This window comes from Chelonia mydas, chromosome 14, assembly GCF_015237465.2.
Source record: "Chelonia mydas isolate rCheMyd1 chromosome 14, rCheMyd1.pri.v2, whole genome shotgun sequence".
NCBI classification, from domain to species: Eukaryota; Metazoa; Chordata; order Testudines; family Cheloniidae; genus Chelonia; species Chelonia mydas.
The window spans coordinates 40610300-40622973 of record NC_051254.2 but is presented as its reverse complement, the minus strand read 5'-3'; the positions used below and the strand labels follow the sequence as shown (position 1 = coordinate 40622973).

General features: G+C 51.3%; 1 protein-coding gene across 5 annotated transcripts in view; it reads right to left on the bottom strand.

Annotated features, from left to right (window-relative positions):
* Positions 1-12674, bottom strand: part of LOC102939181 (C-type lectin domain family 2 member D) — a 32085-nt gene that overhangs the window by 3875 nt on the left and 15536 nt on the right. For 4 of the 5 annotated variants that reach the window (XM_037915078.2, XM_037915080.2, XM_043528297.1 and 1 more), the window contains 4 exons: positions 8811-9038; positions 4492-4608; positions 824-1005; positions 40-143 (listed from right to left, as the gene is read on the bottom strand). In XM_037915078.2, coding sequence (XP_037771006.1) covers positions 40-143; positions 824-1005; positions 4492-4608; positions 8811-8889 — 482 coding nt within the window. In that variant the 5' untranslated portion in view covers positions 8890-9038. Of the gene's footprint in view, positions 1-39; positions 144-823; positions 1006-4491; positions 4609-8810; positions 9039-9553; positions 9757-12674 lie in introns of those variants that run through there. The other variant, XM_037915081.2, reaches the window with a different exon arrangement.

The window sequence follows — 12674 nt, the reverse complement described above, 5'->3', positions numbered from 1 at the left end:
CATCACCTCTGACCCAACACAAAGGAAAAAGAGACTCACCGATGGTCAAACTTTGTTCCATTGGCCCATTTCCAGATCTGGCCCGTGTCCTTCCAGAGGCCGATCCAGTGGTCCAGTTTGCCTTTGTAGGGCAGCAGGGAACTCTTACAAATGCAATATAAGCAAACAGCTGTATTAGACACTGACTCTGTGCTGCTCCAACACCCCACAGAGCCCTGGGCAGCAGGGGATTTCTATAGGCCCCTTCCATTGTTATTGGATGAAGGGATCAGATAAGTATTAACCCTTCACCCTCTCCTGTCCTCTTTTTTGGGGCTGTGGCATCCACTGGGTGAAGGAGGAATTGAGCTGCAAGGTCACTGTCCACCCAGCAGCCCCTTCTCAGAGCACAGCAAGGCCAGGAGGGGGAGGGCAGACAGACCCCTGCCACCAGGGCAGGGCACTTGAGGGATGCAGGCACAGAGCCGGTCTCACCTTCAGCAGGATTCCCCCACCTCACCCATGAGGAAACACTGGGGCTAGGCTGGGGAGGCAGTTTTTCACCCCCTCCAGGCCCCAGGCAGCCCATTGGCCGGGATCTGAATGAGGTAGCCCAGCCCTGCACAGCAGGAGTGTCCCACCTGGGGCTCTGAGCAGATGCAAAGTTGGGGAATTTGGAGCCCCAAGTCCAGCCAGGATTCAACTGCCAGAACCGCACTGACTCTGTCCACCCAGCCTGGGAGGCACCCGGGCTCCCCTCTGCCCCCTGAGCCCAGCCTGACTCCAGCCCTGTCTGTGGTGCCGATGATCGCTGGGCTTGGCACAACACATCTGTGCTTCTCACCAGCTCCTGCAGACTCTCAATCCCAGCCAGGGAGGCAGCGTGTGACGAGCAGAAGCTCTGGCTGTCGTTCCAGTTCCCTTCGGCCTTAGAAAAATAGAAGTATTTCCCTCGGTTCCTGAACCAGCCGTCCGGGCACCAGCAGGCAGCAGCGGGGCAAGGAGGAGGCTGCTTAGATTTTTCCACTAAAAAAGAGAGAGAGGGAGAACCCAGGGTGAGGGACCGTCCCTTCTCTCGTCTCTCTGTGGAGAACAAGCAGGAACAGCAACACAGGAAGGGCCAGACTGGATCAGACCAGTGGGACACACGACTGATCTCTGAGAGCCACCAGCACCAGCTGCTTCAGAGGGAGGGCAATGCACCCCCTAGTGGGCAGTGGTGGGATAGCCGGCCCCAGGGAACATTTCCCCCAAATGCCCTCAGAGGCTGGCTAGGCCCCAAAGCGGGAAGATTTATATTCCTATTCGTACCCTGATTCAGAGAGAGAATAGCCTGCCCGGAAGGGTAGGAGGACACTTCTGTCTGTCAGTGGCTGGCTCCTGGCCTGAAGCAGGCAGGTTTGTGCCCCTTCTACACTGAACCCTCTCCAGTATGACTGTGGATGGTCCCATTATCCACATCAAGGTCCAGTCCTTTGATGAATCCAGCTGAGCTCTGGGCCTCAGTTACATCCTGCGGCAGCGAGCTACCCTGGGCCTGAGGCTGCTAGTTACGTATTTAATGCATCAGGAGTCAGAGAAAGAAGTTTAAGAGTGGTGCGGTAATTCAATCAATTCCACAGAATGGCCACACCAAGCCCCATTCATCTTTACCTGGACTCCTCAGCCCAAGTCCCATTGCCCCTGCACCCAGAACACCCTCAATGAGTCCCTGTGCATCCAGCTCCCCCCCACAACCCCAGGCCCCCACCCTCAGACTGACCCACACAGAATCCTTTCATCCCAAACCTGGATCCCCCACATTAGGCCGCTCCACACTGGAATCTTGTCAGGCTGAGCCTTCTGTCCCCACCTGATGCACCTGACACACAGGGGCAGGGCCCTGGCCCCCAGGGTGTTTCTGGGGCAGGCCAGCCAGGCCGTGCGCTGTGTCAGGGTCGGGTGCAGCCTCATCATTCAGTCCCTGTCCTGGGAGATAGGGGGCTGCAGGGATCTCCCACCTCCATGCAGCCAGTTGCCTGGGCTCTCCACGGCCAGGCTGGAGCCTCCACATTTATTGACAAATAAAATTTGCAGAATTTTAAAATATTGTGTGCAGAATTTTTCATTTGTTGACACAGAATTCCCTCAAGAGTACAAGCAGCAGGGAGAGGGTCACATAAAACCACTTTTAAGCCCCTCCCTGAAATTTAACCCTTTTGCTGCAAAGAAAGTTACCTACAAGTAATCACTGGAAATGTTTAAAGTTCCTGAGTTGGGGGACGGGCTTTGACTCAGATTTGTGCAGCTACAGAAGGTGTGAGCACATCTATGGAGCTTGGCAGCTCAGTCCAGGAGGCAGTGCAGGGTGAATACTGAGCGGGTCATTTCAGCTACTGGTTTTGTGGGAGCAGGTACAATAGGCAGAGGCACAAGCAGAGAGGCTGCCAGACCTGCTGGGCTCTGCCAATGCCCCCTTGAAGACAAGGGGCACTCAGCTCCATTCAGTTCTGACAGCCTCTCTGAGCGGGTTTCCTTCCTCACCCATCTCGCGTATCAAAGCATCAGATCCCCTGGAGTCTGCAGCCTGACCCCAGAGCTCACTACCCTGGAGTGGAAGATGGGAGCAGTGAGCGCCCCTTCTAATAACCCCGGCAAGCCGCCCTTGGACCCTGCTCCCAACTGCTAGATCCTCCTGCAGGGACGTGTAGGGCTGCACATTACCAAAAGGCTCACACTGCAGGGAACTGTCCTGTAATTGCACACACTGTCCCTGGGGAGCCCTCCCTTTGGAGATTGCTGACCCATGGGTCAGCAATTCTCAACAGAAGGGATGGGGCTTCCCCCCACAGCAATACAGCTCATCCCAGGGATGCTGTTACCCCTGTCAGCCCTGCTGTGGGACAACCAGGCGGAGGGAGGCAGAATGGCCAGATTAGTAACCTCAGATCACCAAACTGCAGACAAGTTACCCTGCTCAGTGAAGATCAGACAGGGGATTCCTGTCAGTCCATAAATTCAAATGCGTGTAAGGGAGAGTCCCTGGGTACAAAAGGGAGCAACAGAGCGGGCTGGAAGCCAGAAAAGAGGAATGGTCTCGTGTTCACTGCCCTGGATGACTGGGACTCAGGAAATCCCGATACAATTCCCAGCTGTGCCCGACTCCCTGGCTGACCCAGGGCGAGTCACTTCGGCCTGGATCCACAAAGGGACTTCAGCATTTGACGTCCAGTCTTGCAACGCCGAACTTTTATTAGCCTAGGAAATCACTGGAAGAACAATGGGATCTTCAAGGCCTGAGCTGGGTGCCTGGGTGCCCCACGCAATGAACGGGGAGGGAAGGGCGTCTAAGAACAGGATCCACAAGAGCTAGGATGCCAGACAGGGGCTGCCCAAACCAGCCAGTAGAACACAGTGACCAGGGTTGTGCCCCATGCCCGGCCCCTCTCAGAGCTCAGCCCCCAAGCCCTGGCTGCAGGGAGGCCCCAGCCTTGCTAACAACCTGCAGTGGGAAATCCCCCTCCTGGAGTCAGGTACCCACGTCACTTCTTGTGATAGTGAGCTCAGCAGGTGTCACATCCCCTGAAAATAGCTGGGGACAGAGGGTGGGGAGAAGAGATGACATCCCTGATAACCTTTAACTTGTAGGGTTCTCGCCCCCGATGTGGGAGACCCTGCTTCAGTCCCCCTCTCCCTGAGGAGCAGGGACTGGAGAACAGGAAGTTCCCACCTGTCAGGTGGATGCCCTAAGCACTAGTTTATGGAAGGATTCTAACTCTCTGGCACAATTAATATTTAAGTATTCAATCAAAGTGGAACAACTTCAACAGGAAATATTGAGAACACCCCTCCCCCCGCCCCACCTCAGACTGCCCACAGCTCAGTGGCTGGGCTCTCACCTGGGAGGTGGGAGACCCCTGCTCAGATCCCGTCTCCCCTCACACAGAGGGGACTGGAACCGGGATCTGACATCGCAGGTGAGGGCCCTAACCACTGGGGCAGGGTTAAGGTGGGAGGGTCCTTGCCCCGCACCTGTTTCACAGAGGCAGGCAGCCTAAGCACGCCTGCCCAATCCCACCCCACAGGTAAGACAGGCCTTGGGTGTCGAGGGCCAAGCAGCAGCTCAAAGAACTTCTACAGCAAAAGCACCATCCCCAGGTGAGCTCAGGCACCCCCAGGGTTCAGCGGCAGCCAGGCAGGGGGTTGGCAGATCACAGGGGTGCCTGAAACTGGGACTTCGGTGCCTTAGCACCCTGTGGAACCAGCCCCGGTGCCTTGGCTCCCACGCCACCGAATGGGGACAAGGACACATCCCTGCCTCACAGGGCCTGTGAGGAGAAATCCATCAATGTTATGATGCTCTCAGTGACGGACCCCATAAAAGAACCTAGAGAGAATCCTGTCTGACCTGACTGCTAAAGCAGTGAGGCTAGGAGGAGAACACACAGTGTTGTGAGCCACTAAGGATAAAAAACTCCCCCACACTCAGAGACTGAACCATCAGAGAGAACCACACTCAGAGACTGAACTTACCTCCCAAAGCCGCTGCTAAAGCAATGATGATTACCACCAAGACCACGACTATGGCAATGAATACAGCTCGACCTTCAGATACAGCCGCTTTCTTCAAGTTGCCGTAAACTGGATCATCTGGAAGATAAAAACCCGTTAATGCTCCTGGGGCTACGGAGACCAGAATTGTTTGCCATCAGGCTCTGATCTGACACACACCAGGTATTTATTTTGATTTCTAAAATGGTTCTGTCCCTGCTCTGGACACAAATATTAACTCGAACTCCCATCCAGACTGTGAAGGAGAACATCACTCCTGCAAACACCACTATGTGGTTAATTAACCAATTAATCCCCAGAAAGGACCATGCAGAATTCAGAGGGATTTGGAGGAGGTTGGAGGATGATCAAGGGCCTGGAGAAACTATAACAAGAGAGGTTTCAGAGTAACAGCCGTGTTAGTCTGTATTCACAAAAAGAAAAGGAGTACTTGTGGCGCCTTAGAGACTAACCAATTTATTTGAGCATGAGCTTTCGTGAGCTACAGCTCACTTCATCGGATGCATACTGTGGAAGCTGCAGAAGACATTATATACACACAGAGGCCTTGGCCTTTTTTTTTTTTTTTTTTTGAAGCAGAAAAGGTCAGCTCCCAGACTGCTGCACCAGGCAACACAGTATGGGGAGGTGTAGCGGGGCAGTCACCCTGCTCCTGCCCTGAAAGGGTTAAAGGCCAGCCCTTAGAGAGCACTGGGGCTGAGAGCCAATCATGAGCGGGCTGGAGGCAGCCAATCAGGACCCGGCTGGGCCAGTATAAGAAGGGCTAAGGGAGGAGCTGGGTCAGTCTTACTCCAGCCTTGGAGGACCAGACCAGAGGAAGGGCAAGAAGTGCTAGGGAGCTCCAGCCTGGCAACTCCCCAGACTGAGGCCTTGTTAAAGGCCAAAGCAGGTACTGGGGCTGCAGAGGTGCAGGCAGAGGCAGCTGGTCCAACCCCCTTGCCAACGATGAGTGACCATTACAGACTGCAGTTTGCCCCAGAGAACAGGGGCTAGATGACAACTGGCAGTAGCCACTGAGGTAAGGTGGGTATAGAGGGTTGGGGGTTCTCCTGGGAGGGGAGACTCAGAGTGTGGGGTACTGCTGGGGGTAGAACCCCAAGGTAAGGGGCACCTGGGTCCAGGAGGGACCTGAGGCAGGCAAGACACCAGCCAGCAGGGGGCACTCTGAGTGCTAGAAAAGAGCTAATTCCTGAGGCAACCAGCAGGAGGCGCCACTGCGGTGAGTCGCCTATCTGCTACAGGAGGAGGTGAGCAGCCTTCAGTGGTGAAAGAATGGGTTAAGAACTATTTAGAAAAGCTGGACATGCACAAGTTCATGGGTCCTGATCTAATGCATCCAAGGGTGCTGAGGGAATTGGCTGATGTTATTGCAGAGCCATTGGCTATTATCTTTGAAAACTCACGGCGATCAGGGGAGGTCCTGGACGATTGGAAAAAGGCAAATATAGTGCCCATATTTTAAAAAGGGAAGAAAGGGAACTACAGACTGGTCAGCCTCACTTCAGTCCCCAGCAAAATCATGGAGCAGGTCCTAAAGTAATCCATTCTGAAGCACTTTCAGGAGAGGAAGGTGATCAGGAACAGTCAACATGGATTCACCAAGGGCAAGTCACGCCTGACCAACCTGATTGCCTTCTATGATGAGATAACTGGCCTGTGGATATGGGGAAAGTGGTGGATGTGATATATCTTGACTTTAGCAAAGCTTTTCATACAGTCTCCCACAGTATTCTTGCCAGCAAGTTAAAGAAGTATGGACTGGATGAATGGACTATAAGGTGGACAGAAAGCTGGCTAGACTGTCGGGCTCAATGGGCAGTGATCAATGGCTTGATGTCTAGTTGACTACTGGTATCAAGCAGAGTGCCCCAGGGGTCAGTCCTGGGGCTGGTTTTGTTCAACATCTTTATTAATGATCTGGGTGATGGGATGAATTGCACCCTCAGCAAGTTTGCAGATGACACTAAGCTGGTGGGAGAGGTGGATATGCTGGAGGGTAGGGATGGGTTCCAGAGTGACTTAGACAAATTGGAGGATTGGGCCAAAAGAAATCTGATGAGGTTCAACAAGGACAAGTGCAGAGTCCTGCACTTAGGATGGAAGAATCCTATGCACAGCTACAGGCTGCGGACCGACTGGCTAAGCAGCAGTTCTGCAGAAAAGGACCTGAGGATTACAGTGGACAAGAAGCTGGATATGAGTCAGCAGTGTGCCCTTGTTGCCAAGAAGGCCAACGGCATATTGGGCTGTATTAGTAGGAGCATTGCCAGCAGATCAAGGGAAGTGATTATTCTCCTCTATTTGGCACTGGTGAGGCCACACCTGGAATAATGCGTCCAGTTTTGGTCCCCCCACTACAGAAAGGATGTGGACAAATTGGAGAGAGTCCAGCGAAGGGCAACAAAAATGATTAGGGAGCTGGAGTACATGACTTACAAGGAGAGGCTGAGAGAACTGGGATTATTTAGTCTGCAGAAGAGAAGAGTCGGGGGAACTTGATAGCAGCCTTCAACTACCTGAAGGGGGGTTCCAAAGAAGATGGAGCGAGGCTGTTGACAGAACAAGGAACAATGGTCTCAAGTTGCAGTGGGCGAGGTCTCGGTTGGATATTAGGAAACATTATTTCACTAGGAGGGTGGTGAAGCACTGGAGGGTTACCTAGGGAGGCGGTGGAATCTCCATCCTTAGATTTTTAAAGTCCAGCTTGACAAAGCCCTGGCTGGGATGATTTAGTTGGTGTTGGTCCTGCTTTGAGCAGGGGATTGGACTAGATGACCTCCTGAGGTCTCTTCCAATCTGAAAATTCTATGATTCTAACTCACTGCCACAGGAAATTGAGAACAAGAATTTAGGAAAGTTAAAAAAGAGATTAACCATTTATATGGATAAAAAGAATAGCCAGAGAATTGTCATAATTAATAACCAAAGGTTGGCAGGAAATTTGGAAAAGAGCTTCTGTACCAGGGAGAGTGAATCCACAAAACCCCTGTGGGAGTTCAGTCTTAGCAAATCCTCTTCCCTAGTGCCCAGAGCCACATCTGAGGGCATAGTAAGTGCACTGGCAAAACACAAGTGAATGCGCTGTGGCCACAGGCAGCTACACCTGTTCCTGGCCCTGCACAGAGGCAGGGCTCTGCGTGTGTTAGGAGTGTGCACACCTCAGCCTGCCTGCTGCTCACACACGGAAGGGAGGATCTGACCCTTTCAAACAAACAGAAGGAAAGAGCAGTGACAGGAGCGACCCACGGAGACGTGAGCCAAAGGGGATAGAACATGTTGTCATAAATATAAAGGGAAGAGAAACCACCTTTCTGTATACAGTGCTATAAAATCCCTCCTGGCCAGAGGCAAAATCCTTTCACCTGTAAAGGATTAAGAAGCCAAGATAACCTCGCTGCACCTGACCCAAAATGGCCAAGGAGGGGACAAGATTCTTTCAAATCTGGAGCGGGGGGGGACAATGGGTTTGGTCTGTCTGTGTGATGCTTTTGCCGGGAACAGATCAGGAATGCAGCCTCACCACTCCTGTTAAGTTAGTAAGTAAGCTAGCTAGAAATGTATTTGATTTCCTTTTGTTTAATGGCTGGTAAAATAAGCTGTGCTGGAGGGAATGTATTGTCCTGTTTTTGTGTCTTTTTGTAACTTAAGGTTTTGCCTAGAGGGATTCTCTATGTTTTGAATCTGAATACCCTGTAAGGTATTTACCATCCTGATTTTACAGAGGTGATTCTTTTACCTTAATTCTTCTTTTAAGAACCTGATTGATTTTTCATTGCTCTTAAGATCCAAGGGTTTGGGTCTGTGTTCACCTGTACCAAGTGGTGAGGATTCTTATCAATCCCTCCCCAGGAAAGGGGGTGTAGGGCTTGGGGGGATATTTTGGGGGGAAGACGTCTCCAAGTGGTCTCTTTCCCTGTTCTTTGTTTAAAACGCTTGGTGGTTGCAGCATACGGTTCAAGGACAAGGCAAAGATTGTACCTTGGGGAAGTTCTTAACCTAAGCTGGTAAGAATAAGCTTAGGGGGTCTTTCATGCAGGTCCCCACATCTGTACCTTAGAGTTCAGAGTGGGGAAGGAACCTTGACACATGTGCAGTCCTAAAAATGCACATGCAACAACAACCACATGAGAGAGCAGCGGCAGGTAACAAGCGGAGTCCATTGAAGGAATACAGCCCCTGCTGCACCGGGGTGGAATGGGGGGGCAGTTACACCCACCACTGAAAGTCAGCATTTCAGCATCTCTCTTCAGCCTGTTGCTAGGCAGGAAAACTCCAGTTACCTGGTTTTCCTCTGCTCTTCAAGTCCCTGGAGCTGTTAAGAGGCTGCTCAGAGGGATCTGCTTCCTCTCCCTCCCTCATCTGTCCTCTCAGTGAGACAGTGGTGGGTGTTGGACTCTCATCAACTTGGACCCCTCTCACCAGTGGCAAGAACCAGCTTCATACAGCCGTGGCAGAGTCAGCTACACAATCCTCCACGGCTTTGGCTCCCCTCCCAGCTGACCTAGAACCTGAAATGACAGTCAGGACAACACAAGGGTCAGTGGGTTTGTTTATGGCGTCCCATTTCCCCCATCCCTCAGAACAAACCCCAGAGGTAAGAACAGCGTAGTAACCAATACCCTCCTGTGCCATCAAGCCCCTCACTGAAGATTTCCCATTTCCTCTCATCCTTCCCCCTCCAAATTCAGCAGGGGAGGGACACACTGAGGCTGGATGGGGTGCAGACAGGGACGTGCACACTCCAGACATAAAAGGCAAGTGCGCACAATATACAACTGTGTGTAGTGCCTCCCCCTACACTGGCAACTCCAGGGAGATGGAGGGGAAGGAGTTCGGGAGGGGCACAGACACAGGACTCAGCCTCCCCCACTCCGAGATTGCATAAAAATCAGTGGTTTAAAATTTGGTGTTTTTATTTAAATACTTTTTTTAAATAAACCCCAACTTAAAATTAAACTTTTTTTTTATTATAACAACCTATGTTAAGGCCTAAACTTACTATAATCCAATTAAAATAATTTACATTTAATTAAAAAGAATAATATTCCAGCAGAACACGTTTGTTGATGAAGTCTTGAAGAAAGTCAAGCCACTGGAACTGGTGATAGTTTGTTAAAGCAGCTTTGGACAGCAGTAGTCTCTAGTGCAGGTACAGAGAGAGTATTCTCTTCTTTTCAGTTTATTCAAAGAAACCGACTGGGAGTTGAAAAAGCAGCAAAGCTTGTTTTGCTCTTCTAATCTATGGATGGAAACTAGGTGAGAGAAGGTGAGCCCTATAGCCATGGTTCTCAACCTGCGGCCCAATCAGCACACAGCTGCAGCCCATGAGACTTCAGCAGGGCCATACACGTAGTACTGGATGCAGCCCACAATGGTAAATAGGTTGAGGACCACTGCTCGAAAGTCTTCACGAAGGCGGCGTGGGAGCCACAAAGGACTCAGGCACTGCATCACAGCTCCTAGCTTTTAGGTGGCTAGAAAATCCAAGGAACACCATTGTGATCCATGAAGTTGACTGAGGCACACACGTGCTTATAACATCAACGGGGAGCCAGCATGTTAGGTGGAAACAACGAGGGCTCCTGTGGCACCTTAAAGACTAACACATTTATTTGGGCAAAGGCTTTCGTGGGCTGGAGCCCACTTCCTCTGATGATAAATTTATCATAGAATCATAGGACTGGAAGGGACCTCGAGAGGTCATCTAGTCCAGTCCCCTGCACTCATGGCAGGACGAAGCACCTAGAGTGACCATCCCTGACATATGTTTGTCTAACCTGCCCTTAAAAATATCCAGTGATGGAGATTCCACAATCTCCATAGGCAATTTATTCCAGTGCTTAACCACCTGACAGGAAGTTTATCCTAATATCCAACCTAAACCTCCCTTGCTGCAGTTTGAGCCCATTGCTTCTTGTCCTATCATCAAAGGTTAAGGAGAATAATGTTTCTCCTTCCTCCTTGTAACAACCTTTCAGGTACTTGAAGACTGTTATCATGTCCCCTCTCAGTCTTCTCTTCTCCAGACTAAACACACCCACTCCTTTCAATCTTCCCTGATAGCTCATGTTTTCTAGACGTGTAATCATTTTTGTTGTTCTTCACTGGACTTTCTCCAATTTGTCCACATCTTTCCTGAAATGTGGTGCCCAGAACTGGACACAATACTCCAGTTTGAGGCCTAATCAGCGCGGAGTAGAGTGGGAGAATGATGTTCCCTTTTTTTCCCCCAACAGTTGATACATATTTAGCTTTTGGTCCACAACGAGCCCGAGATCCCTTTCTGCGGTCTACAGGCTGGTGACCACAAAAGCCAAAGATGCCACTAGAACTTCTTCTTCTGGTGGTGGCTCAATGCCAGTTAGGGTGCGTGCGCGGCACGTACACAACTGCTGGAAGGTTTTCCCTAGAGACTACCTGTCAGGCCGGCAGTGGAGCCCCTTGGAGCGGTGCCGGTATGGTGCCCTATATATATATGACCCTGCCGGCCCGACCCCCCCTTTAGTTCCTTCTTGCCGGCTACTCCGACATTGGGGAAGGGGGTGAGTATGGAATAGATATGAGCAACACATCTCGAAGAACAACAGTTACAAGGTGAGCAACCGTCTTTTGTTCGAATGGTTGTGTAACCCACACACCTTCTGGGTGCGGTGTGTTGTCCCATATAGTGGCGCAAGCTCATGCGGTAGACGCTCCTGCACTAAGCTCCAGAGGTCCCCGGTTCGATCCTGCCCAACGACAACCCCGCATGAGCTAAAAGCCAGCTGGCTCTTACCTAAGGCTGTAGAGCAGAATCATAGAATATCAGGGTTGGAAGGGACCTCAGGAGGTCATCTAGTCCAACCCCCGGCTCAAAGCAGGACCAGTCCCCAACTAAATCATCCCAGCCAGGGCTTTGTCAAGCCTGACCTTAAAAACTTCTAAGGAAGGAGATTCCACCACCTCCCTAGGTAACGCATTCCAGTGTTTCACCACCCTCCTAGTGAAAAGGTTTTTCCTAATATCCAACCTAAACCTCCCCCGCCGCAACTTGAGATCATTACTCCTTGTTCTGTCACCTGCTACCCCTGAGAACAGTCTAGATCCATCCTCTTTGGAACCCCCTTTCAGGTAGTTGAAAGCAGCTATCAAATCCCCCCTCATTCTTCTCTTCTGCAGACTAAACAATCCCAGTTCCCTCAGCCTTTCCTCATTTGACCTCTCTCTGTAAGTGGTCTCAGTGCCACTACACGGGACAGTACACCACACCCAGAAGGTGTGTGGCTTACGGTTGCTCATATCAATTCCAGTTAGGTGAATCCTAAGCCCTACCTCGGAAGTGGGGTCGGAGTCAACGTGTCACTGACTGAAGAACTGCTGTTTCGAACGCAACGTCGTCCCTAGCTTAATGGACAATGGCGCAGTGCGACGTGAAGGTGTGAACAGAGGACCACGTCGCCGCCCTGCAGATTTCCTGAAGCGGCACGTGAGCCAGGAATGCAGCTGAAGAGGTGGGGGAACTTCCATCCGATCACAGCAAACACGGATGCAAGCTGTAATCCAGGAGGAAATGCACTGCAAGTAAACTGGCCTTGCATACTTTCAGCTATAGCCACAAACAGTTGCGTTGACTTTCCGAATGGCCTCATAGGGCCTATATAGAAGGCAAGGGCTCTTCTATTTGTATTATTACCTACAATCCCTGGTCATCACCAGGATACAGGACTTTTAAGTCAGGGGTTCTCAACCTTTTTCTTTCAGAGGCCCCCAGAACACACTGTAAAAACCTCCAAGGCCTACCTGTGCCACAAAAACTTTTTTTTTTCTGCATACAAAAGCCAGGGCCAGCATTAGGGGTAGCAAACAACGCAATTGCCCGGGGTCCCATGCCACAGGGGCCGCCATGAAACTAAGTTGCCCAGGCTTCGGCTTCAGCCTCAAGTGGCAAGGCTCGGGGCCTCAGGGTTCAGCCCCGTGGGGTGGAGCTTCGGCTCCCTGCCCTGGGCCCCCAGCAAATTTAATGCCGGCCCTGCTTGGCAGCCCCATGAAACCTGCTTGAGGCTCCCCTGGGGGCCCCGGACCCCTGGTTGAGAAGCACTGTTTGAAGTCATCAGATTTAAATGCAAAACTTGTTTTGATAACCCTTTTTTCTTACCTCGCCATAA